We start from the raw sequence: 27,294 nt of genomic DNA on the forward strand, positions 1-27,294 counted from the left end.
ATCTGCCTCGCCAGGGAAGAGTGCAATGATGGTGCCAACTTGGGCCAGTGAAGCAACGTCCTCCACAACTAGACTGAAGAACAAAAGAACAGCAACTTGCCTGTTCCCCTTCCCCCAATTCCCCAGCACTATTCCCATCTCCCAATTCCCCAATTAAAAAAAAAACAAAAACCTTTAAAAAAAAATGGCGGGTCTTCACCAGCAATCAGGGCCCACATTCAAGAACATGAGTGAGTCAGTGATACATCTTATGTGAGAATTTTACTAAAGTTAAATCTTTATTGTAAAAAGCTGGAGTTTTAGGAGAGACCATTAGAAACAATTCTCCTCCCAGCATGAGCCAGATTGGAGATGAAAATCAGAAACTCACACAGGAGTCCAGATGCTGTGGGACCGAGACTTTGGGGCTCATTTTAGAATTAACAGTAGAGTCCAGCAATGTCTGTTATTCCAGGCAGAGCTTTTCATCAAGGAAACCATTCATTGTCTGATGGGCTCTTTTATGCTCAGAAAATTCTATTTCTTGAGATGACAATATTTAAATATCACACAATGAAAATATCCTAATGGCTTCCTTTGGGACACCAAGCAGAAGTCAGGGCCAAGAGAGTCATAATGAAATGCAAACCAGCATGGCGGTGGGGAAGGATATTGGGGGACAGAAGCCACAGCTGAAGCAAAGCAAAGGTCCATGTTCTATAGGACGTCCCTCCACTGTGCTGGCCTGTCCCCTGGAGGAAGGGCCACCATAAACTTATCCAAATCAGAAACTATCCCAGAGGGAGGTAACTGCCCAGACACAACAGAGTCCACCAGCATATGTGGTCGGCCTCATTGAAGGACACATGAGTAGGAAAGCAACCAGTATTCCATGAAGAGTTGCAGAAATCCTTTCATTCCTCATTATTAGGAATGTGTCATTTTGTATGCTAGCACATGGCCTTTCCTAATGGAGCCCAGGTCATGCAGAGCTGCTACGGATGCTGTGAAACACTCACCAGGGAAAGAACAGCAACTCAGACCATAAATGGAGAGCAAAGAGCAAATCTGAAGAAAAATACTTCCACCACTTTCTCTCTCTGATTCAGGCATGCACCGGTGACACAGAAAATTAGACTCTGGTCTCATGGATGAATGAAACCAGGGCCCCGAGCTGTGTACAACAACACCCACCACATCACATGGAAGTCAGAGGAGTCTGTCTCAGGCCAGCGAGTGTCCTCAGGGCACAACCTCCAGGGAACACAGACAACTGAGGGCTGTGTCCTCAGGGCCTCCAATGAGGTGTAGAGATGCCCCCAGGTAGCATAGATGAGAGAAGGGAGGCAGATGATGAATTCTGCCGGGGTTTAATAACTGGTGCACTTTTATCTGTTCAAACTGGCTGCAAGATTTATTTGGGCTTTTTAAATTTCCATCTCTCATAACTGTACATCCAAAAGGACCTCAGGTGTATTTAGGTAAATGTCTCAATGAATCAACTAATATCCAGGTGTTTTCTGTCAGTCCCTGGAGTGGTTTGTTACACAGCATTTCTGGGAGAGCTGTTACAGTGACTCCACTCACATTGTTTGATCACCCTAAGCTTCTATTTTCTCAGCTATGTAATGTATGTTAACAGGGAAAAACTCAGTTTTGTTGCATTGGATGAGATGTAAATGCATAAAGATAGAGCTTGGCTATTGATTTAATGATTTCCATTAGACTGTGAGCTCCTTATGCATAGTTGCCATCTTATTTCCATCTTGTTTTATCTGGTACCTTAGGTGGTATCCAGTTCCATCTAGATTCTTAATAATGAATGAATGGGTTAAACCCCAGTAATGATAGCTTATTTGCATGAGGTTGGCTTCGGACTAAAAACAGTTCTCCAAACCATGAAATCAATGATGTGCTTAAGATCACCACTGGCCCTCGGAAGAAAAGTGGAGGTGCTAATGTTCCTTAGATGCACCTCTGTGGGCCTCGCACAGCTTGCAGCAGCACAACCACCCACAGGCGGGAAACTTGCCACATTACCACAAAGGAGGGAAATTAGAAATGGGGAAAGTCACAAGTACATTTCATTTCCTCCAAGGTGGCCATATTTGGCTGATCTCATTATGTAACATTTCAGATGCATTTTGTGTACACAAAGTATTTTATGATTGTATGTAAGTGTACAGGAGTGATTTCTAAGCTTTTTTTATATTTAGTTGTGTTTCTAAAAAGCCAAAAATAAAATGAGTTTCACTAGATATTCTCCCAAGGAGGCTTCAGGCCATTCCAAATTTAAACTTGAGTTGACACTGTCCAGATATTATTTCCCATTATTTCAAGTCCATTCCTCTCTGCAAAGAGGGGAAGCACAGAGAGGCCTTCGGACCCTGTTGCTTCACAGAATCCCTGACCTGCCATCCTGGAGGACAGAGAACTCACAAACTGCACCTAGAGAGGACCCAGGATTGCTCAAGAAGCACACATTCCCAAGCTTGGATATAAAAATGGCGATCCACAGAATTAAAAGCCTAGTAGTTTCTTTCTGACTTAATCAAGGTAGAAAATATTGATGAGACCTATATTTTTCCTGACCTTTTCTCCTTCTGGAAAAGAGAAACTGCACTGACATTTCTCTGACTTCACATGTAAGCCTGGCTGCTTTCAAAATTCACAAATTTCATCAGTATCTATTTTCCCCTGGGATACACCACATAAACAAATGGTAGGATAAAAACCATATGATCACAGCAATAGAAGCAGAAAAAGCACTTCACAAAATCCAACATCCATGCCCAACAAAATGGGGATAGGGGGAACTTCCTCAACATAGTAAAGACCGTAAGTGACAAACCCACAGCTAACCTCATATTCATCAATGAAAAGCTGAAGATTTTTCTTTATGATCAGGAACAAGACAAGGATGTCCACTTTCACCATTTTTATTCAACACAGTATTAGAAGTCGTAGCCTTAGCAATCAGAAAAGAAAGAGAAAAAAAGGGAATCCAAATTGGAAAAGAAGTAAAACTGTCATTATTTGCAGATGACATGATATTTTATGTAGAGAAACCTAAAGACTCCACCAAAAAAAAAACAAAAAAAACGATAAATGAATCCAGTAAAACAGCAGAATGCAAAATTAATATTCAGAAATTGGTTGCATTTTTATACACTAATAACGAACTATCAGAAAGAGAAATTAAGAAAACAATCCCTTTTACAAATGCATCAGAAAAATAATAAAATGCCCAGGAATAAGTCTAATCAAGGAGGAAAAAGGCCTGTACTCAAAAAATTATAAGACACGGGAGAGATAAACTGAACAAGATGCAAATAAATGTAAGCATATACCATGCTCATGGATGAGAAGAATTAACATCATTAACATGTCCACACTACCCAAAGCAATATATAGATTTAATGCAATCCCTATCAAAACACCAATGGCATTTTTCACAGAACTAGAACAAATATTCCTAAATGTTATATAGAACCACAAAAGACCCTGAATAGCCACAGCAATCTTGAGAAAGAAGAACAAAGATGGAGGTATCACACTACCTGATATCAAGGCTTTGGTAATCAAAACAGCATGATACTGGCAGAAAAACAAACACATAGATCAATGGAACAGAATGGAGAGCCCAGAAATAAACCCACCCCTATATGGTCAATTAATCTATGACAAAGGAGGCAAGAATATACATTGGGGTAAAGACAGTCTGTTCAATAGATGGTTTGGGGAAAATTGGACACATACATGCAAAACAATGAAACTAGACCCTTTCTCATACCACATACAGGAATAAGCTCAAAATGGATTAATGACTTAAATCTAAGACCTGAAACCATAAAACTCCTAGGAGAAAACATGGGCAGTGAACTCTCTGACATTGCTCTTAGCAACATCTTTTTGGATATGTCTCCTCGTGCAAGGAAACAAAAGAAAAAATAAACAAATGGGACTACATCAAACTAAAAGGTTTTTACACAGCAACGGAAACAACCAACAAAACAAAAAGATGCCCTACTGAATGGGATAAGATATTCACCAATGATACTCTGGTAAGGGGTTAATATCCAAAATGTATAAAGAACTCATACAACTCAACAAAAAGAGCAACCCAAAGTTTCACCATTTGCAAAACAAGAGTGTAAACTATTTAGTGATCCATAGACATGTAGTGAAAGTGTGAACACGTGCATTGGTGAGCTGGACTGTCAGGACAGGCTTTACCCGGGAGAAGGGAAGAGGACAGGACCACGGCAGGCAGCAGGACCATAGGCTACACTTTATGCATTTCTGTGATGCTTTACGTGTTGCAATGACAGATCGTCGGCACTGCGTGAGTCAGGGCCTGTGGGGAAAAGTGACCCAGATCTGCAGGGTAACCAGTATATCCCCCATGGGTGCACAGAGACACTCATAGGACGCTACTTTTATATCTGTTTGTTGTTTTTACATTGGCAAATATTTAAGGGTTGATAAAAAGTTTTTCTTTTGGGCCAGCTGAGTGGCGTGTTGGTTAAGAACTGGCTTGGGACGCCAGAGGGCCCAGGTTCGGATCCCACATACGAGGGCCAGTGACACTGCCCTCTACAGCTAAGATGCTGAACAACAGCTCAACCTGGAGCTGGGCTGCCGTGAGTCACCGGCGACGGCATAGGTTGCAGTCCCCTGCTTCAGTGGGTTGCCATGGGCTACCGTATGTAGCCAGCCGCCAGCATGAGTGGCCTGCAGCCGCAGTGAGCAGCCAGCAGCCAGCAGCCGCTGTGAGCGGCCGTCCAGAAGCCGGCAACTGATCTGCCTCGCCCGGGAAGAGCACAATGATGGTGCCAACTTGGGCCAGTGAAGCAACATCCTCCACAACTAGACTGAAGAACAAAAGGACAGCAACTTGTCTGTTCCCCTTCCCCCGATTCCCCAGCACTGTTCCCATCCCCCAATTCCCCAATTAAAAAAAAAAAGTTTTTCTTTTTATGTAAATCCAATTGGTTCATTTGATATATTTACAGAAATAAAACATGTTCTAAGATATATATATATATATATACATATACATATATATATATATATATGTATATATATGGTGCTTTTAAATTCATGTAACACTTTTAATGCCTTAAATAATATAGTAAATGCCAAGTCTTGAAGGTAAAACTCCCATATCTATTTTTATTTTTATTTTTTTGGATATATGTTAGCCACATTTTAGAAATAGCATTCAACCATAATAATGCTCTAGAGGCCAGGAAAGTGATGTAATGCTGGAAAGATTCTTGCATAATATCTGGAAACCTTTCCCATAAAAATGTGTAGGGGAACTATCCTCATGGAAATCCAATATTTGTGCATTCCAACTTTACAAGTTAAAACTATTTTACACTCACCTCCGCTCTGTGAGGAATGATCCAAAATCCTGGTCCACAGGAGCCCAGCAGCTCTGTCCGGCCACCCCACTGGGGTCAGGGCTCGGGGGGTCTGCTCTGCTGACTCCGTGCTGGGGCCTGCGGTTGCTGCGTCCCTCCAGCACTGGCCCTCCGAGGCCAGCACTCGTGGGAACCGAAGTCTGATGCAGCTCCATCTCCAGCACACCAGAGGTCAGCCTGCCACCTTTGTTCTCTAGGTGCATGTCCTGCTGCCACTCTTCTCACTGGGGTCAGCCAGAAAGAAGCCGCTATTGGTTAAAGCACACACTCTGGGGGTGCAGGCTTCTGAACGGCATGACAGGAAGGCCTCTTAAAATGAGGCCCTTCCAGTGTCCCAGCGTTCTAATACCACACAGGAAACAGTGTCTGCTCATCTCCAAGGATGAACATTTTAGCACATTTCCATCAGAAGGGACCTACATATTCAACAGCAGAGCATTACTTAGGTAAGTTGTGATCTGTGCAAAGTATGAAATGCTGTGCAACCATAATAATGTTCTAGGGATATTGACTGGTACTGGGAATTGTTAAGTATCTGGGGGAAATGTTGATACCGGGGTATTTTTCTTGAAATAAATATGCGTAGAACAGAAGACCAAAAAGACACAGCCACCAGAACGTGGCTACCTGTGGGTGGTGGAGGAAAAGATGATTGGGGTTTTCTCCTCGTCTCTGTCTATGCTATGGTTTTAACCAGTTTTTGTATCTAGCAAAATAATACTTTTGTAATGAGAAAATAATAATACCTATAACAATGAGAAAAATTACTATAATTGTAAGGTCATCATGCCCTACTTTTTGGATTATATTTCAAACCATTGCCATTTAATTTTTTGACATTTGGCAGCATCCCACAACTTCAGCAATGACTTTTGGTTTGCTGTCAAGTGTTGCTGTAAAGCCAGGAATCACTGTGAGCCTTGGTTGGGTAGGATTTGCAGCATTGGGAAGCAATGCACGTGCTGGTGGGCGGGCTGAGTATAATTTGTGGGTTCACCACTCCTTGTCACCTAATTCACACTGAGACTGGAAATGCCCCATGATCACAAATTCAAGAAGACAGAGGACAGGGGGAGTTCAAAGCAAGTACAAGTAAGTGGCTTATATTCACAACTGAGTAAGAGGGGGCGCTAACAGTCGGTGAAGCCACAGTTTCTGGTGGAATCAGAATTTACTTCAAACAGAAAGGCAATGGCATTTGAAGAAACCCAAATGACCAAGGAAGTCTTACATCCTTTCTATTATGATCTCCCTGCCTTAACCCACTGCGTATGTTAAAAATGATGACTTTCTCATCAGTAAGCAGAAGACAGAGCGTTGTTAGAATGTGATTGTGTTGAAAAGTGAAATGAAAGCATTTGAGTTGTTTCCAGGCTGACGCTGTTTCGCCTTCGCCGCTCCTCCCGCAGACGCGCCCAGGGTGTGATGGAGGGGCTCTTGGGGCCACAGCACTGGTGCAAGCGTGGTGGTGGGGGGAGGGGAGAGCGCACAGGGACGGGGCACTGGCGGTGGCCTATCTGCCCCAGCCCGGGAAGGCGGGTGGTCTGTCTCTGGGCCCTTCTCCACTTGGTCTTTGTCCCGTAGCCTTTTCTTGGGCCTGAGGGATGGCCGGCCGAGTGAAGTGTAAGAATAGGGAGGTGCAGCTGTCCACACCCCAGCCCTCCCCGATGTCTCTGTCAGGACTTGGCTGGGGTTTGTTGGCATTTATGGAGCAGAGCCCAGGCTCGGTGCTAATGAACGTGTGCAGGCGGGAGCGCGAGGGAGGCCCCAGGAACCTGCCCGCGGTACCCCGCAGCCCTGCAGCCGGGCAGGCACGTGGCCCGTCCTGGAGACGCGGCGCCTTTTCCCGCGCAGCCACACCAGTAGGCCCGCTGAATTATGCAGGCGAGGCTGGTGTCACTTCTACAGAAGCGCGAACTTAGCGGCCTCACATATCGTTGGGAAAAGGGTTTCTTTGCAAATTGTCCCACCCACTCGCCTTGCAGGCCCTTCACCTACACTGTCTTTCGAGCTCCTTAGTCGTTTGACATAATGCAACAATGAAAGGAGAGGAAGAAAAAGGTCTATCGGCTGCTTGAAAACGTTATTAGAAAGAAATCACGCCAGTCAATTCTCTCCTCTTACAGCCCTGAGAAAACAGCCCGGTCATCGAATGTTCTTCTCCACGTAAGAGGTCATCGAATGTTCTTCTCCACGTAAAACGTTGTTCAGGCCAGACTGTCCGTGCGGCTGAGTCCACGGGGCTGTGGCTGCATCGGCAGTGGGGGGGCAGGGGGGCCGTGGCCCTGTCCGCAGGGGCGTGGCTCTACCCGCGGGGGCGCGACTGCCGGTGTGAGGGCGTGGTCATTTCTCCGAGTGCCTGTCTGTGTTATTGGGAGCGTGGTCCTGCCTTCCAGGGCATGGTTGTGTCCTGGGTGCGTGGCTGTCTTGTGGGCGTGGGTGTGTCTGTGACCCAACTGTCTCCTTAGTGCTTTGGGCGCTCTTTCTAGTTGATGAAGCACAGGGAAAGGGCAGGCGCAGTCGCTGGGGCTCAGGAGGCCGGAGGAGACCAGGTCCCGGGTCAGCCTCCTCCTCAGCCGGCCTTGCGCAGAGGCCGATGTGTCCCCGCCCAGGAAGCGCAGGGGGCTGTGCCCTCAGCCCTCTGCAAGCCAGGACACAGACCGCAGATGGGTTTTGCACCATGTGAGCTTGGTTAAAAGCTTCTAAAACATTCAGCCAAACAGCACGGTTTGAGATCCCTTTTCTCGTTTTAGAGTCGTTTCCTCCCAGCCTGTGAGAAGAGGCAGGAGGAGGGCTGTGCGGGAAGGCCGCGGTGGGCTTTGCCTAGAAGCCCCAGCTCTCCAGCGTACTTGCCAGGCACCCCGCCAGCCCGCGTGCGGGGAGGAATCGGCTCTGTCTCCCTCACTTCAAGTTCTTTCGCTTATTTCTGTGTCGCCGTGTTGTTGGCTTTCACCCGTCCTGAAAACCAGTTTGGAAACTGTTCTTTGCTCCCCGAAACAAGAGACCTGCACTAGGGCTCCAGTCTTCGCTCGGCCCCCTACGGAGAGCGCCTGGTCCCATGCGGTGGGCAGCAGGTGATGGCCCGACCGCTGGTCTCACCGCGCACGGCCAGCGAAAGAAGCAGGCTTCCTGAGGGTGCGGGGGATGGGAGTGGGAGTGTGGGGGGCAGAGACCACAAGGACAAGGACGAGCCTCCACGCCCGGCCAAGGAGCGCAAAGTGACAACAATGACAATGTCCAGCATCAAAACTCCGGAAAATCCAACCAGCGGGCGAGGTGCTCATCCGTGGACAGATGATCCCCAAGGTCCCCTCTGCAGCCCAGACCACTGTGTCCAGCTGCCTTCTTGTCTCCCTTGATGTCTCAAAGGTGCCCAAACACACCACCCCCCTCATGTCCTGAGGCCGTTCCTGGCCCTTCCTCAGTGCCCTGTGCATCCAGGTGCATCCATAACAAACCCCGAGTCCCCTGATGACCCACCCACCTTGCAGACCCCTCACCTATGAAGTTCTCCCCTGCCCTGGCTGTGCAGCCAGCTGTCAGACAGCAGGACTAAGCAGGGGCTTTCTCCAGCCCGCCAGCTGCTCCCTACCACCCAGCCATAGTGAGCTTTCCAGAACACATATCTGACTACCTGGCCTCTGGCTTAAAACCTGTCCGGGGTGTGTCAGCTGTGGGCGCTGCTGGGTTTCCAGCAGCAGCCAGGGCCACCCTCTCCTCGATAATTCCTGACAATCCCAAACCTCAGCTAAGCCCCCAGGGTGCCGTGGCCTTCTCACAATGTCATCATTTGCTTTTCATCAGTGTGATAAAACTTGGGTAACTTATGCTGCTAAATCACTCCCACTTTACACGTGATGTGAACTGCACTGAGGTGTAAACTAAATCTTCAACCACAAGCAGCTTGTGTCCTGTAGAGCTGGCTAAGAGCTTTCACCTGTTGTTTCTGGTGAGTTTTGCTCATTAGCAGTTTCGTGAGTTGGAATGCCATATGCATGCATGCTCTCCAGCCCCAAGCATGCAAGATCACCCCACACCTTGCCCCAGCCACCTGGACAGAGACCCATGCTCACCCCCAACAGGCTGGCCTTTCCTAGGTGCCTTAGGTGACAGCAGACTGCCTGTGTTCCCAGCAGAGCTGCTGCCCACAGAGCAGCCTCCTGCTCTCCCTTCCTCCCTCGGAATCACTGCACATTGCGGAGTTATCATCTGCCCTAAATCAGGGCCCGACGACTTCCTTGGGAGCTTCCCACGCAGCCTGGCCCTATGCAAGGGAAAGGGGGGCACCCCCTGACCCAGCCATGTCCTGGGAAAAGCTGGCGACATTAAGTCCACATAATTCTACTGTGGGTGGCGCAGGAAGAAGCAGCGGCGCTGAGGGATTAAAGTTCTCGCCCGCACATTCGGTTCCCAGAAGCGCCTGACACGCGCTTGCGTGCGAGGCCCGCGCGAGGAGCCTAGCGGCCCGCAGGCCGAGCTGAATGCGGGCTTTTGCGGACTCCGGCTCCCTCTGCTGCATCCTGCATCCGCACCCGGGACCCTCCCCAGGGAGCCGCTGCCCTTGCGTCCGTCACCCTGCGGCTCAGGCTTCCACGTGTGTGCACCAGTTTTCCCAGCTCCGCCCCGCAGAGCGACCACCCGACACAAGCTTATTAAAACCCTGCCTGCTCTCACCTCTTGCCTCCCGCGACCCACCTGGAAACGCGCTTTATCCGCAAGCGAAGTGTAAGGTCGGGACTGCCAGCGCCAAATGCCCAGCGGAGCGCTGTCCGGAGCACGAGCTCTGTGGGCGCCCGCGGGGGCGCTGTCCCCAGCCTGGCCACGCCCCCAAAAGGCACCAGTCACGCCCCCAGGCGGCCGCAGGACCCGGAGGGGACCGACCTACCCCAAGGAATGAGGGACAGAAGAGGGACTGCCGGTGACAGGCGGCCTCCACGCGCCGCGCCCACTTCAAACTCTGCTTTGGGAAGGCGGACGGGCACTCGTTAAACTGGGATGCGCCAGCCCACGGAACATTCTGCCTACTTTGTTATGTTCTGCATTTTATGTTGTCTGCTCGAGCTGGTGAACCTGACCAGCGTTCCTCATTTCCTCATGGCTTGTCCCCGTCCAGCCTAGAGCTGTTGCCAAGGTTACACCTGTGAAAAGCTCTCCCTCTCAGTCTCACATTTCAAAAGCAATGTCACTCTCAGACTCCTCCCGATTCTCCAGGGGCCCCCATTTGACAGTGTCTTGGCTAGTCTTGGGTCAGGGCAGCTGACACGTGCATGGACTTAGCAAGCTCTCTGGAATTCCCAGAGTCCCAGTTAACCCTGAGGTTTCCAGTTAACCACCCAAGAAGCCAGTGGTCACAGTGACCACAGGCTATTTCATGCTGATGAAAATGAACACCCAGTAGAACAGTCCACTGGACACGTGGCCAGGTACTGCCTCCACCTTCCCTTATGCCACTTGTGGGTGACGAGATGTGTCTGCCAGACCTGGGCCCCTGCAACAACACAGCCAGGCCACTTTTATTGGTAGAAAAACAAACATGATGCATCACACTACCTACCTGCCTCCGAAGGGATTAACCCACAATTCAAAGTAAGGTGGGACCTGCCAATAGTTACCGGGCGTTCCTCAGCGTGACTGCAGTCCTGTAGTCCCCAACACAGATGGGCCATCTTTCCCAGCTGACCTTTCCATAGGTCCTGTCGCACAAGTTTCAAACTTCCATGAGGATATAACTTCAGTCTTCATTCATCAGATGAGTAAAAAATTAAATTGAAAATGATATGTAACTGTCCTAGAGATTTGTTTTGGGCAAAAAAACGAAAAAAACTTACCATGAAAATCAAAGTCCCTTTTTTTTGTGTGTGAGTAGAATAGATAATCCTCCACTATTTCTGAAGTTTAAAAGAAAAGGGCTCTTGAGGCATTTGCCTTAGGCAGTTGCTTCGGGGACAGTGCAGGTAGCACTGGTGTGGCAGGCCAGGTCATACCACCCCTGGGGGAATTTGCAGGTCCACCCTCTGCAGCAGATTTGGTCTCCAGACCCTTTTTCACTTAAGAGCTCTTTAGGATGCTCAGGAGTTTTTATCTGGGCTCCCTCTCAATAGTACCATACTGAAAATTAAAACTGAAAATGTTTACAATATACATTCATTTGAAAATAAAGGTAAACCCACTGCTTATTAACATGCATACTGTTTTGAAAAATTAACTTTCCATAACAAAAAAATTCATGAGAAGGATGGCACTGACATCTTTATCAATCTCTTTACTATGTGGCTTCTGCAGCCCACGTGTTACAACATGCTGTTTTGGTCGAAAGATGGGAAGGAAATTTGGTCGGGAAGAAAGAGGACCTCGTGGTCACCCCTCCCAGGGGCTCCTCAGACAAGACTTTGAGAATGGCTTCAGGATGCAGGATACATTTGCCAGCCACTGATTTGGGAGTTGGCCCACCGCACGCATGTGGGTGGAGGTGATAGTCACTTGCTGTCTTGCTGTGAGTAGTCAGAAATACATGTGGGGCACAGCCCCACCTAATCCATTGTCTATACCTCTCATCCAAGACTAGCCAAGAGAAATAAATGCCGCTTGTTTGCCACCAACTTTGGGGGTGGTTTGTCGGCAGCAAAACTGACTAACAATGAAAGGGCTGGTGATTCAAAACCTCCCAGCTTATGGAAATTTGGAGCCAAGTTAAAAAAAAAGGGGGGATGCTAATCTGGAGATCCATCAGTTTGGTCATGGGTAAGTTCCAGGAAGAAACTTCCTCTCTCTGGATCCTCTCACGCAAAGCATGGGGTCCCTGAATAAATGAACAGTGTCCCAGCACGAAATACCAACACGTCTGGTACCATCTTCCTCAAGTTCTAGTGCGCTAGACCTGTGGGCTGATTTTCCCACCATCCATAGCCTGCCACTTGCACAATCTGCCCCATGGCCCACTGGGCCACAGACACTCCCTGCCCCCGGGCCACTGGGACAGCACCAGGACCGAAGACAGATGGGTAGACGATGGGGGATACTCCGTGTCTGGAGGACCAGCCCTGTCACTGCAGTGACTTTGGTTCTGTGACTGGCATGGCTGTAATTAACTCCGTATCAAAGGCTCACTTATCCTTTCTTCGTGGCACACCCACCTGAGCTCGCCAACCCGATAAGCAACTTCGGCTGACAGCTGTGGCAGATGTTTTATTTAATGGGAGTTAAAATTTAGGCGCATACATGACACAGACATTAGTTAGAGTCCACTTTCCATGACAGGGGCTATGGCTGCTGACAGAGCACCCTGGATCTGTGACACGCCCCACACGTTAACACGTGCACCGCGAGGAACACCGACGGCCAAACCTGGGTGCATTCAAGCAACACCCATCGCTTTGTGTTTGAAGACTTTTTATGAACCAATTCATAGTGAAATCGGCTGAAGTATTTATAGTACGGTCTCACTGTCACACAGTGTCCCACAAGCGGTCGAGATGGTATGCACCCTGAGGGCTGGGCAGAGGGCACAAACGGCAGCCACATGGGAGGCTCTTAGCTCACCCTGGGACCCCGCCTGTCAGCGTTCACGGCAACACGCACACATGCCAGTGAGCATGAAGTCCTGCGTGTGACGCACCATCCCGCGTGGGGACCCTTTTAAGTCAGAAGTGTCAGTGTCCACACCATGCCCACGCACAAGGCTGACGTCTGACATTATCGGGTCAGCACGCCAACCCCGAGCCAGCAGTCCCCGTGCCTGGGCATGGAGGGGCACTGGCCCCATGCCGACCGCCTGGGTGTGTAGGAGCACCGTCCCCACGCTGACTGCCTGGGCGAGTAGGGGCACCATCCCCATGCTGACCGCCCAGGCGTTGTAGGGGCACCATCCTCATGCTGACCGCCCGGGCGTGTGGGGACACTGTCCCCACGCCTGGCCATCTCAGTGTCCCGTCAGGTAGTCCTGTGTGGAGTCAGAAGCAAAGGAGTCCACGTCCTCGTTGTCTGAGCTGTCACTGCTGCCACCGGTGGCCGGCCCGCCCGTGAGGGCCACACGGGCGTAGTCGTCCGTGTCGATGGACTTGCAGAAGTGGATGGCATACTTGAGCTTCTGTGCAAGAACCTGCTTGCAGCTGTACCGGGGCAGCTTCAGCAGGAAGAAGCAGGTGTAGGACTCAGGCAGGAAGTGGTCGGGGGGGCTGTACTTGTCCAGCACCTGTTGGCAAGAAGTGCAAGGTGATCAGAGACGCCGGACGCCCAGGGACAGACAATCCATGATGTCCACTACTCTCCACTCACAGAAATCATCATATGTCCGGGCCAAGAACAAAATATCGGAAAACATAATGTAGCCAAGTTTAGAAACATGACTTCCTAGGACTTGTAACAAATAGCAATGGGTGACTGTGACGACCACATCTTACAAATTAATGCTGTGAAGGTGAGATGGCTCCTCCCACCCTAAGGGGGACCCCAGCTGTCCTTGACACCACCCACCTACTTCCAACCACTACAGAGCCGGCCACTAGCCTCACAGAGAAAAACTACCCGAGCGCTTGAGGACCTCCAACAGTTTTTGTGACCTGCAGGGATAGCAGACCCTCCAGCCTAACCTGCCCCGCATGGTGCAGCTACCAGGACAGTCATTTCACCCAGTGACAGCCCGTTTCTGACTGTTGGGCCCGAGTCAGGACTCTGCTTCTGCCGGTCTGCCAGCTGACTGTCCTCAGAAAGCGGCATTTCTCAGTGACTTAGTTGATTCAACCAGAGTCACACAAACCCCTGAAATGAGTGAGCTTGGGGACAGGAAGCAGGTGCTGTCACTGGAGACCTGCAGCCCAAAGTGGGCATCTTCCAGTTTTCCCAGGAAAGGGGGAAGCCACACCTGGATGACGAAGTCACGGCCGCGGAAGTCAGCGATGGTCCTGGGCAGCCGTGTGCGACCCCACACGAAGCGCAGGAAGAGGGAGCGCTCGCTGGTGGACAGTGTCTCCATCACCTCCCAGAACCACTGCACCAGGGGCGCGCCCGGCTCGGTCCCCTTATACGTGGCCACCGACTTCAGCAGGTGCAGAGGGATGTCCGGGCTGCCGCACACCTGCAGGGACAGTCAGGCTGGCACTCGGCCTTTTTTGTCCCCATGGCCAGTGTGAGGAGGGCGGTGATAGAACGGGCAGGAGGAGGGCCCGTGTGTCTGGTGCCCACTCTGGGAGGAAGGCACACACGCTCCCTGGGCGTCTCAGGTCTCAGACTGAGCTGGGACTGGCTAGTGGCACTGATTAGGTAGGTCACCACGAAAAGGACGTCCCCAGGGCGCGCGGCACGTGAAGGGGGCATACCATTGTCTCCAACTCGTATCCAGTGAACAAAGAAAGCAGGGGGACAGGCACGACTCGGGCCATTCCCTCGCGAACGGCAGCCACTTGCTCATCAAATTCATGGAGTCTGAAAGGAAAAACTCACTTTGTGTTTCGACCTTTGGTGACAGAGATCTTGTTCTGCTCAGACACGGCCTGACACGCAGATGACTGAGGTGTGGCCTCCCGGCCCGATTCATGGAGACCAACACATAGGCGACAAGCTCAGAAATAACCTGTAGCCACACACCATCCAAGATGCCATCCTCAGTGTCCCCTCTGTCCTTCCCAGGAGTGCTATGGTCACACAGCATCAGAGCCCGGCTCAGCGGCCCCCTGGGAGAACGCTCTACACATGTGCACCTTCAGGGCCCTCACGACCAGTGACTTAGAGCACCAGGCAGCATCGGACGCCGGGGACAGCTCAGCACAGGACACCTGCCAGGACCACTCTCAGCCAGAGCCCAGCCAGTATAGCCGGCTGACATCTGGGGCCCTGTCCCCACACCAGCCAGATGCCTCTGGAGGCGAGGCCTGAGAACCACGCTGAGTGGCCTCGATCGTCAGGTGGGGCCACGATGAGCTGTGGGAGCTGTGAGCACCACGGCTGACCCGCCATACAGCAACAAGGCTTGAATGCTGGCAGGACAGGAGAGGTGACAGACCACCAAGGGGAGCACACAAACAGCGTGACCTCTGCTGGGACAGTCCCCAGCACCAGGGGAACGCTATTCACCTTGGTGTGCCTATGAGCTAGGAGCCTCAGGTGAGGACAGCAAGTCCTCAGAGGTGACCCTGGTCACAAAATCAGCTCTGGGGACCACAGTCCAGTAATGTCTTACTGCACATGACACTTCCGAAAACACACAGCCACCATGCAAACCGTCTGCTGTTTCTGCCGCCTCCTGAATCAAAGCGAAGGAGGCAGGTGAGCACACACCTGTAGTTTATGGCCAGCCGGACGTACTCGGCCCGGTTGTCCAGTGTGATGTGCGTGTACTTGGAGCTCAGCTGGATGTCCTGGCCACTGGCGCTGGGCACTGTGAAGGGCAGGCTCATGGCCTCGAACTCCTCTGAAGTGGCCTCATTGTCACGGATGTACATGAGCCCAGGGATGAAGTCTTTGTCCACCTTTCAAGGGAGGGGGTCGGTGTGTCAATGAGGGTTGTCCCCGCACCCCAGGCCCCAGCTCACTGAATGGGGACCGTGGTCTGCCCAGGGCAGACCACGCGGCTACCAATGCAAGGAACGTGCTAGGAAGTGGAGGACAGCAGCAATGGGAGAGTCTAATTCACGGAGGGCCTTAAAATGAACCGCTGAGACGGCACCAGCCACTGGTCATAGATAGATCTGGCCCTGAGGTCAGGACACCCAGTGAAGGACAGCCCCCAGGGGGGCCTGACTACAGGGGGGACGGAGAACTCTGTCCGCCAAGACCGCAAAGCACCACAAAACAGACAGCCTAGTAAGTCCTGGAAGCACACTGGCCTGCACCAGCAGTCTCATCGCCCAGGACTGGCTCAGGACCCGCGGGGTCCCCCACACTGCCCTGACCGCCCCATCCTGGCCGTTACCTCGCTGAGGTCAGCAATGGTGAGGCTCATGCCAGCCAGCTGCTTCCAGACGGGCTCGGCCAGGCTGAGGCTCAGGGGACTCCCGGTGCGGATGGCAATGCCCAGCAACACACCTGCTCGTTCCAAGCACAAGTGATAGGAGACACTTGAATGGGTGACACAACATATGCTTCATCAACAACACTGCAGAGACCCAGGCCTCGGAGCCTTCTACACCAATGCTGCCCAAATTTACAGGACTTACGTTTGTCCTCTACTAAAGTCACTTTTTCTTTTGTTCCCAAGGGTCAGGTTTCTGACTCTTCTAAGTCTTTCCACCGTCAGCTGCCAGCCAAGCAATGGCTAGGGCTTCCCAGAGAAGGCTGGGTCCAGGTCAACTGCCAAGACCCCTCAGCTCTGACCCACAGCTCCACAAACACTCAGACCCTCTGGGGACAAAGCACCTTCGGGTCTTAGCCCATCCTGGCAGCCGCATATGGAAAAGCGTGTCTACCACCCCCCACAGCAGCGCCAAAACCAGCTGACCGCGGGCGCACCGCCGGTGACCCCGCATCATGCCCACCGAGGAAGCGAAACATGTTGGTGTGCACGGGCGCCCGGGCAGCGGGGCTGAATAGGTAGCAGTCACGGTTGGCCCCCGACTCGTCCCTCCCGTTGGGTGTGACGATCAGAAGGGGGGTGAGTCCGTTCTGCAGCTCCTCACAGATCTCGGCGATGGACTCGCTGTAGCCGCCACCACAGTCGTCCACGGACTCCCCTGGGGAGAATGGTCAGGCTGAGACACCCCATCAAGTATGCGGGAGCAGCTAGGCAGGCATCTTGCCCCAGGCTCAAGGACCACCCAGCTCAGGGCCACCCACCCCACCCTGCGCACATGCTCTCACCCACAAACTTGACCTTCCAGACACGGTGAGGCAGGAGCAGGCTGTCGGGACTAAATGAGCTCATCTTGGCGCACATCTGCCCAAAGACAGACTTGGTCCCATCGGGGCCTGCTAGGCCGCCTTTGCTCCTTGAACGTTTGACCTGGAAATAAAAAGGATACCATGCTGGCCCTGAGATGCCCGTGGCCACTCACCCCGTCATTACCTTTCACGCCAGGCCCGGTCATCCACACACAGCAAGCAGCACCCAGATGCTCAGCTCAGGCTCTGTGCCCACCTGGGAGCACTATCTAGGCCACAGTGGAACCTGCCACCTGGCCATCCCCACCTGCACGGGCCCAACTCGACCCTCGGCGTCCCTTGTCTCTCCCAAATGCAACCACTTTTCCAACTGAACTCCTCCTCCTACTTTACGATTTGCAACAGGCCAGACAAAGGCCCACCAGGCCCTCACCCGGCGTGGACGCGGCACCCACGGGCAGCCTCAGCTGTGACTGCCCGGAAGCTCAGCCTGAGACGAAGGTGAGATGGGAAGTTAAGGAAAAATGGTTGTGAGAACTACTTTTCTGTAGACTCCTCCAAGTGAAGTCTCACCTCTCTCACTTCTCAGTGGCTATTGGGCTGAGTTACAGCTAATTCTCCTTACTGCATGAATTGCCACACTCAAGACTGAAAATCCAAGAATGATGACAATAATAATAGTTCCCTGTGGAATTAATTTTTCCAGGTGCCACACATTTGGCTGCATGTTCAAAAATATCATTTCATTAAAGCTCACAGCAGCTCTCTGAGGCCCCCAAAGCCCTAGAGGATGCTGAGCTACAGAAGGAAGAGAGCTGTGTCCCTACACAGGGATGAGACACAGACCCGCCTCCCACTGGGACGTCCCATCCCATCCATTCACGCCAGTTAACAGAAACTGTTGCTCTCACTTCTGCGAAGGAACATGGCTCTGGTGACATAGCTGCGGCCTGCGGGGACAGGTGCCCATGTACTGACTGTGGCTACCTCTGGACAATAGGAATATAGGGGATTTTAATTGTCTTTAATCTTAATTTTGTAAATTTTCAGAAATGAGCATGCATAAATTCTGCAGTTAAATTAAAATTTGTTTCTGTGCATGGATTTTCAGATCCTGTTACAAAGCTAAACCAAACTCAAACAAACACAGAAATCCTTCCAGGGACATGGTCTGTGTTGGGTCCATCTAGAGAACACCTTGCACAGGCGGTGGGACAGTATCCCCAATGGGTCCCCATGGCATCGTGCTGTGTTGGCACGTGCAAGAAGGAGCGCTTCTCTGATCATGGTGGTCTGTGCTCTCTCTTTGGTTGAAAAGCCATTCCAGTTCCATCTCGCAGGGGACGCTTGGGAGGGTAAAAGCCTGACGGAAACAGGCCTGGCTCCGACCGAGGGCAGACACACAGTGCACATGCGTCGTAGGTTGTCTGTCTGCCTCTGAAAATGCCTGACACAAACCCGTCTGTCCTCTGGCCCTTCTGTTCCTCCAAACATGCACTGAGCATTTTCATGACACAAGGTACAGTGCTAGGGTGGAGGAGGTAAGAGGCACCTGGGTGCCCGACACAAGAGACAGACAGAACTGTGCCCAGGACGGCTCCCAGGTCCTCGAGGCACACGGATGCCCAAAGCCCTGGACTGAACTTCCCGTGTCAGGTCGCTGGCACAGGACCCAGGAACACCCTGCCACCTCATCACGTGATCCAAGACCAAGCATGCAGCGCAAACCGAAAGGGTGCTCCAAGGTGTGGAAAGAAAAGCTTTTCTGTGAACCTAATTAAAGAGCCCATTTGTTTGTGGAATGGGCTGACTGACCTCCGGCTCAGCTCTGAACACTCTGACGTCACTGAAAAGCCACTTCCATCAGCCTGGTCACATGTGCTCCAACAAACGACAAGCATTTATATCTTGATTAAAATGCCCCCAAGTACAAGTCTGGGGAATGCCTAGTCATGGAACCAACATCAGGGCACAAATCATGTGTTCACACAAAGGTGCGGGAACAAAGGGCTTGTTCTTCATGCCGTTTCCGGTTCAGGAGGCACGGCCAGTTCCTCTCGCACTTCAGATGTCAAGTGCAGGGCGCCTCTTGTTTGTATTGCATTTTCTGACTGGGAGCTGAGATACACTTGGCAGCAGTATAAATTCCAGGATGGTCTATTTTTCCTTCTTTTGATTACAGCCATCAGATAGTATTTAGTGATTCTGGCTACGTAAGCCCCAGAACCAGGGAAATGGGGGCTGTCGCCACCTACAACTCGATGCTTCCCACCTGCCCCACTTCTCAGAGCCTAACCCTCTGTCAAGGGTGTGACAGAAGACACTCACTGCTGCTGAGCGGCCCTGCTGTAACCCAGAAAAGGGGGCCCAACCTCACAGTCCCAGCAGAAGACTCAGACAGAAAAGACTAGGACAAAGGCAGCTGGTGGGCACCAATGACCCCACAGCCCAAAACACCAGGGGATGGCATTTTACAGCACACACACACACACACCCTTCACCCCCCACTGCCCACCCCGACGTCAGCAGTTGTCACCACTGTGGTAGAAACCTGGCCCACTTTTCCTTTTCCTTATGCTTTTGGGTTAAGGCTTGCTACCTCTGTTACAAAGAAAGCAACTGGCCTTCCCATCTGGAGCCCCCTCCGCCAGGTGGCGCACGCTCCCTCCCGCACTGAGGGGACAAGGCTCATGGCCCCAAACCATCGCATCTAAGAGCGTAGAGCTGGCCCATTACCTGGATCCGGTTCAGCTCCACCACAGGGCCATGCTGTCGGTCTCGCACCATTGTTGCTTGTACTACTTTTCGGAAAGCCACCTCCTAAATCATGACAGACACAATTTAGAATCTGATACACAAAGAATTGCCCACAGATAAATCGTGCCAGAGTTTTATTTAAATTCTTCTCTTTCCAAAAGTCATGCTTTCTCAAGAATGGGCAACAGCAAACTCTTTTTCAAGTCCTGACACAGCCTCAGAGGAGCGGCCTGGTGTCGATATGCAAAGCCATGTGTGGTGTTCAGGCCACCCGCGCTCTGTTCGCGGTCAGCAGATACTGGGCACAAGGGATAGGAGCTGGAGCCAGGCTCTGAGGAACAACCAGAAACCACCAGACGAAAAGCCCACTCGTGGCAAGGTGGACACTGAACACTAATTCTGCCTCAAGTGTCGCTGTCCCAACTGGGGCCCCAACCAGGCAGCAGCAGCAGGGCCAGGCTTGGGGTGGGGATGGGGACGGCAGTGGGGGAGAGGACACGTGGGCACAGTGCACTGAAAGTAACCTGTGATTCCCAGGGCGAAGGTGGCGAGAAAAGGGACAGGCTGGGCGTGTAGGCGACCTCTGCCACCCAAGCCCAGGACACAGGCCGGCAAGATTGGTGCCGGCGCCCTCAGCTCCTAGCCTGCGGCGCCCTGCCTCTCACTGTGTCCCCGCCAGGAAAGGCCTTTCCCTTTCTTGCCCATTATCACCTCCACTTTGAAGGGGAAAAAACGCTCAAAGTAATCAAATGTACTACTTGTTTTTCGTATTAATTCCACGTGTCCACTTTTTCCTGCTCCCCATCGTCAGCAAGCTCTCACTGTCACTGCAATCCTATTGCTGTCCCCATGTCTCTAAGTCACGAGAAAATAAAGTGTGCAGTCCGCACTAGCTGGGTGGAAACCGCCAATCCTACAAAACCTGTTCGGACGGGACTCCAAACACCTACGTTTTACTTCATGAAGGAGAGATTGCACATGTCACAGAATCCCACTCGGGATTAAGGTTCCTCAATCCAACCACTAGCCTTTTCCCTCACGGATACTCTGCCACCAGTGACTGAGCCTTTCCCAGGACATCCTGTCATCTGTCTGCTGGAAACTCGATGACTTCCAGGAACGGGAACCCCACCTCCCGAGTTGGGCACTCCATTCCCAGAAAGCTCAAGTTATTACAAACATCAATGGGCTGGAACCTGTGTGGTGACATTCAGGCACCTCCTTCATGAGTCTGTTCACTGTGTGAAACTGGCCATTAACTGAGGGTCTATACCACAGTATGGGACTGCTATGGCCATGGGGGGGGGGGCAGGGGGGCAGGGGGGCCACGTGAGCTCGCCATCCTCCTTCCTGCTGCCAGTGGGCTCTGCCAGAAAGCCTCAAGGCCAGGCAAGCATGGGCCTTACCAGACAGGGGCTTAGCTCTGCGCACCCCCAGACCACCTGGGGAGGTGACAGGCAGACAATGCGATGGGAAAGGCAGCAACAAACGTAAGCTACGGAGGAGAGGAGACGGGGGTGCGCCCAGCACATGTGCCTCTATGCTCCTGTTCTGGGCTCTGGCAGGACTACAATGTTGCAGAGACACCCGGGTGTCCACACGCTGCTGCGAGTACGAGTACCTTCCCCTGCGATATCAGGATCCCGCGCAGAGCGTGGAAGCCCACGGACGGCCCGAGCCCTGCATCGTCCAGGGCGCCCTCCAGGTCAAACATGGGGATGCAGGGGCAGAAGAGCTCAGAGACGTGGTGCAGCAGCAATAGCCGGTTCCGTAGGGCCACCACCGGGGTGTCCTGCAGGTGGTTGTACTCCATGGGGACCTGAAACAAGGCCGCACTGAGATCCCAGGGCCAAGGGCACAGGTGAGCCGGCATCCCACACGGGCTTTGAAAACAGCTCTCCCGAACACAGACCAGCATGACGCCTGCGCTCTCTGTGAAAAGCCTTGCCGTCGTAAGAGCACTCAGGACACTTCACCAAGTACGCAGACCACTAGTCTAAGATAGACGTTTACTAAACGGTGTGTGTGGTCTGGACCAGGATGCTTTGCACAGTTCCTAAGATTTGAATGAAGGTGACACACTGATCTACATACACTGTTGGGTAATGGACACCTCTGTAAATACCTAATGGAAGAGTCAGGTGTTGCGTGACCCACACAACTCAATACACAACAGTAACTGGGACGACCTGCACCCTGCACGCAGCACCCTGGGGCCCCCAGGACCGACCTGCATGGGCAGCTTCCCGGCACTGGCAGGCTTGCTGGTCGACCAGGCGAGAGTGTGTGCTGAGCCACAGGCCACTCGGTTGACCTTCTTACCCTGCAGGGCGGCTACCAACCGGGGCCTCTGGATGGCATTTGTTGTTCCGTCTCCCAGCTGTCCTTCATCATTGTCGCCCCATGTATAAACTTCACCTAAATGGAGTGAATTTAGAACAAGAAATTGTATATAAGGACCAATGACTGCATAAGCACCACCACCTTCCATCACAAACAGTCATCACTGCCCTTCCGCTAGGTGCTGGCTGTGTGGACATTGATCTCACGTGTGGCCTAGAGGTCTCTGGTCACAACATTCAGAGTCCTGACAGCCCCTGGTAGCCTGCATGCCTTCTCTGGTCTCAAAATCCAACAGTGCTTGTTCACAAGCCAAAGCAGTTCCTAACCAGAACAAACAGCATTAAAACAGATGGCAGTATCTTTAACAACCCAAACTGGTTTTCTATGTTTAACAGAAAGTCAGTTTTTAACTAAACTAAAGTCCATGTTTGTAAAGGAACTGTGCTTATTCACATCCTAAACACGACATTCATCGCTGATGAGATCCTTTCTTTCAGCATGCCGTGCTGGCTCCCACCAGGAGACACCACTCTTCTGGGGGTGGATGAGCTCAGTTCCCGGGGACGCAGACTCCTCGGGGGCCAGCAGCCATGGGGCCACCAGGGACGACAACGCCTGTGTGATCAAGGGCAGTGTTGTGTCCTGCCCCTTCCCCTGTTCCCCACGTCCAGCCCTAAAGCCACTGGGTGGTGTCAGCATGAGCAAGGACAGGGGCAGCGGATCAGTGTCCATAAGTGACCAGGACTTCCACACAGTGGCAGCCTGAGTAGGGTGAGGGCTTACACGGGACAGAGACAAGGCAGTGATGGGACACCGGTCATCCCATTAGGGATAATGAGATCCGAGTTTCCCACTGTAAGACAAAGGAGTTACAAGTGTGGCAGGAGAAAGAGTTAGAAGAAACCGTGTGGTACAGAATGGAGCTTGGGGCCCTGGTGTGCACCAGAGGTGCCCAACACACGTGTACAGACACATGGGACTTGTGTGCCATTCACTCACACATTTCTTGGCTCTGCCCACTGAAGCCTGGGAGCAGGTCCAGCCCAACACTCCTACCATGTCTCGTCTTGCAAACAGCCCTGTCCTCTGAACAGACACCAGGCTCCCTGGGAAATGGTCACAGCTACACTTGGGGCCTAGACAATCGGGAACAGGCAGAGTTCCATTGTGGCAGAGTTCAGTTCTGTGTAGGACTGAGGTTCTGGTTCCTGGCCAGCTGTCAGCTAACAGCAAGCCCCAGCTTCCAGAAGCCACCACATTCATTGGACCCTTCATGCCACCTTCAAAGCAGTGGTGATAAGTCAAGACCCTGTCACATCTCTCACTGATCTGCGGCCTCCTTTTCTGCTTTCAATAGTCTTATGATTACACGAGGCTCAGCCAACAACCCAGAATGGCATCCATGTCATAAAGACACTGATTAGCGATCTTAATTCCATCTGTAAAGTCCCTTTTCTACTGTGCCAGGGTTCCCACGACCCCCTCAGGTTCGAGGTTTGCTAGACCTCCCGGGAAGTGGCATACAGTCATCCTCAGAACTATGGTTTATTACAATGACAGGACAGAGCAGGATCAGCCAAGGGAAGAGGCACACAGGTGACGTCCAGGAGAAACCAGACAGAAGTTCTTCCGGGGGGTCCCTCAGGATGTACTTCCCTCCCCCAGCAGCGAGTTGTGACAACACATGCTGTGTCCTGTACCAGAGACTCGGTGCCCAGGGTTTTCACGGGGCTGGTCACATGGGCACCTCTGCTTGGCCCATGCCCACATTCCAGAGCCCAGAGGAAGCAGGTTTCCGCAGAGACCACATGGTCTGTGCCAACAGTCTAATGCAGCGAGCTCTTCCGAAGTCCAGGTCCCAGGTGCCAGCCGGGGCCGACCCTGTAAGCAGGACGCTGTGAGGGCGGCAGTCTCGGGCCTACTCTGTTAGCTCTTTTTGGCACAGCCATGAAACGTAACATGTTCAGGGTGTTAACACCAGGGGCTGAAGATGACAGGGTCAGAACCCTGCTGACCGCACACGCGTCCAGGGTGCAGTGTGTCTGCCCCCAGCTCGCCCATCACCCTGATCAGGCTGCTTGGACTGAAGGCCCCCCACCTACCATCCTCTGTGCAGCACACACAGTGCAGGGAGCCAGTGGCAATGGCAGTAACTTTCTTCCCCTGCAGCCCCTGCACCTGCCGAGGTCTTCTCACGTGGTCATCGGATCCATGGCCCAGCCTGTGATAGTCGCCTTTGCCCCTGCACACGAGGAAACACGCAACCCAGGAGTTCAAGGCCATGTCATCTACCACCCTGCCCCACCCTCCTGGTGCAAGCACCGTGAGTCAGGACACAAATCATGGCCTGCCGAACACATCACATGTCAATCTACAAAGGACAGATAATGTGAACTTCAGGTTAATCATCACCGTGGTGGGATTAAAGTGTTGCGTACCAGGTGTAAACAGTGCCAGACTTGGTAAGGGCGACAGAGAACTGGGACCCACATTCCACCTTCACCACGCCGAGGCCCATGAGGGAGTCAATCTACAAGGGGAAAAGGTTCAATCATCAGACTCACTCAGTTGAGGTTTCTGCTGATGGCTACCCCCACATGGAAACGGAAATAAATCTAATGGAGAACTCTGCAAGCCTTACTCATCTCAAATATTTATTACAACTTAAATCCCACTCCATTCCACCAAGTAAATGTTCTCAGGAGCAGTAGGAACACCAGGCCGTGAGGGCACATGTGCTGGAAGGTGGCCATCAGCCCGTGCCCCGTCATGTCACTGAGGTGGACGTGTCAGATTGAAGGTCAGTGATCATTTCCCCCAGAATTCACTCTCCCAGCTCTGTTTCTCTCTGATGTGGTGGCCCCCCTTCCACACACCCTGCATGTGTCTGTCCTCAAGCCTGCCAGACACCGAAGCCCACAGAGCAGGGGAGGCCCAGTCACGAGGCCCAGGGCCTGGCCTTCAGGCATACCCACTCCACCTGTCCAGGTGAATCCAATTAAACATGACTGTGGGGGGGCCAGTGTTGGAATGCCTGGCGTCCCTGCATGCTCGGGGGCCTGAGGGGGATCACTTAACTAGTCATGGTCTGTCCTCATCCAGGAAGCTTTGTTCCTCTGACCTGTGACTGCTTTCAGACTGGAGTTCTCACATTTGAACTTAAATTAATTAAACCCTAATTCTCGTAGTTTCTCCTCGCTCCACCCCCATCACAGGCACATTACAAGTGGGCCCCACCCCCAGTGCCCCAGTCCCTGAGGGTGCGAAGCGTTTGTTGCCCGGTCTCCTGAGCATGAGAAAGTCACAACTCCTTTTTCGTAAGCGTGGGCCCCTAAGTACCCTGAGCTGAGGTGAAGTGCCTTGTGCCTGTTGGGCAAGACGAGCAGGAGGAGACAAGGACAAGGACGCAGCCCTGAGCCCCGGTCTCCCAGCAGTGCCCGCCCGGGACGCCTGTGGAGAAGGCAGTCCCCCACAGCCAGCTGCAGCATGGCCTCCAGGCGGAGTCTCCCCAACCTGGGCTCTGGGCAGCACCTGCCACAATCCCTCTCTTTGTCACCCCCAATACGGAGGCCACCAGCCACATGCAGCTCCTAAGCCCGAGAAATGTGGCTGGTGCCAGTGAGGGAGAGAGTCCTAATCTTACTCTTACTTGATTTAAATTCAAACTCAAACAGCCACGTGTGGCCAGCAGCCACTGGACTGGGCAGTGCAGCTCCAGGAAGAAAAGCCACACAGTTCCAGCCAGTCTCCTGTTGAGCCGAGGGGCAGGCCGTCCCCAGGGATGCCTGTGCCCCATGAGGGTCTCTGTCCTGCAGCTGCAGTGCCAGAAACCAGGGTCGGGACACCAAGCACAGACAGCTTCCAGTCGTCCTGCACAGCATCACACGCCCAAATCCACGACGAGTCACGTCACCTCAACGGCCCTGACATGTCAGCACGTGGCCTAAACTAACCCATGAACTTAACCTCTGCCAACTACCCATTCAAAAGACAAAACGACAGTCTGCTGAGTTAAGAAACTGCCCAGGGTCATGCAATTTGAGAGAGGCGTAGCAATCTGACCCCCAACCCTGGGGGTCTCAGGATGTCCACCTTCCAGCCTCTGAAAACTGACGAGTGTGAACACCGCCACCTTTTCTGCAGATAGGTTTCTACACCACATGAAGCCACTGGCTCTATGTCACCCTGCCAGGTCGTGACTTCCCAGGAGCATAGGCAGCCCTGAAATATTTTAACAGCTATAGGCCTTTCACTCTCTTTTACCCAAATACCCATTACGTGTCCTGCCAAGAAGGTAAAGGTGAGGTTTGCCTGCTCCTGAGAAGCTGCGACACAGGATGGGATGTAAGCCAGGGCCAGTGCTCTGCACACGGTGGCCTGAGCTGCAGACCTCGCCATGGTCCCAGGTGTACCAGGAAAGGTGCCCTTTCCCACTGCGGGAGCTGAAATACCTTCATGGGCACTTTACAGCCGTCGCTGCCGCCCCGGCCGAGCTTGCCATAGTCCCCGTCACCCCAGGACCACACGGTGTCGTCGTCTGTAAGGCACAGTGTCTGGGCATCCCCACTGCCACAGGCAATGTCGACCACCCGGTGGCCTTGCAGTACCTCCACCTTGGAGAAAAGGGACATCCAGGTCACTGACCAAAACAGGAAGCAGGTTTACCAGGGACAGGCATTGCCCTGCTTGGATTCTCTGTGTGCAGTGCCTGTTCAAGTCTGTTGTACAAAGAGCGGGTCGTTACAACAATCCCATCAGATGACAGAAAACCCCTTTACATATTCAACTACAAGCATGTCAACTGTAGGGGGCACCGCCAGTGTCCCCAGGGAGCCCCCCCACCCCAGTGTCCCCGGTGAGCTCCCCACCAGTGTCCCCGGGGTGAGCACCCCTACCCCAGTCTCACTGCAGTGGACCTTCTAAAAGAGAAGGCCCTTGGCTAGATGCTAAGTAGTACCTACCAGTATAAATAAAA

At 52.3% G+C, this 27,294-nt stretch overlaps 2 protein-coding genes across 2 annotated transcripts in view; both read right to left on the reverse strand.

Moving 5' to 3' along the window:
• The window catches only part of OCA2 (OCA2 melanosomal transmembrane protein), a 93,864-nt gene extending 83,549 nt beyond the window's left edge, over positions 1–10,315 (reverse strand). Inside the window, exons 1-2 of the mRNA XM_019628904.1 lie at positions 10,294–10,315; positions 5,370–5,632 (exon numbers count right to left, since the gene is read on the reverse strand). Coding sequence (XP_019484449.1) covers positions 5,370–5,611 — 242 coding nt within the window. The 5' untranslated portion in view covers positions 5,612–5,632; positions 10,294–10,315. The remainder of the gene's footprint in view (positions 1–5,369; positions 5,633–10,293) is intronic.
• A 2,258-nt stretch (positions 10,316–12,573) lies between these two features.
• Positions 12,574–27,294, reverse strand: part of HERC2 (HECT and RLD domain containing E3 ubiquitin protein ligase 2) — a 156,464-nt gene continuing 141,743 nt past the window's right edge. The window contains exons 79-91 of the mRNA XM_019628905.1: positions 26,771–26,932; positions 24,758–24,849; positions 24,422–24,561; positions 22,207–22,394; positions 21,598–21,795; positions 19,956–20,039; positions 17,199–17,340; positions 16,877–17,071; positions 16,315–16,427; positions 15,681–15,871; positions 14,723–14,828; positions 14,269–14,481; positions 12,574–13,599 (exon numbers count right to left, since the gene is read on the reverse strand). Coding sequence (XP_019484450.1) covers positions 13,327–13,599; positions 14,269–14,481; positions 14,723–14,828; positions 15,681–15,871; positions 16,315–16,427; positions 16,877–17,071; positions 17,199–17,340; positions 19,956–20,039; positions 21,598–21,795; positions 22,207–22,394; positions 24,422–24,561; positions 24,758–24,849; positions 26,771–26,932 — 2,097 coding nt within the window. The 3' untranslated portion in view covers positions 12,574–13,326. The remainder of the gene's footprint in view (positions 13,600–14,268; positions 14,482–14,722; positions 14,829–15,680; positions 15,872–16,314; positions 16,428–16,876; positions 17,072–17,198; positions 17,341–19,955; positions 20,040–21,597; positions 21,796–22,206; positions 22,395–24,421; positions 24,562–24,757; positions 24,850–26,770; positions 26,933–27,294) is intronic.

Source organism: Hipposideros armiger, unplaced genomic scaffold (genome assembly GCF_001890085.2).
Source record: "Hipposideros armiger isolate ML-2016 unplaced genomic scaffold, ASM189008v1 scaffold_814, whole genome shotgun sequence".
In the NCBI taxonomy this organism is placed as follows: Eukaryota; Metazoa; Chordata; class Mammalia; order Chiroptera; family Hipposideridae; genus Hipposideros; species Hipposideros armiger.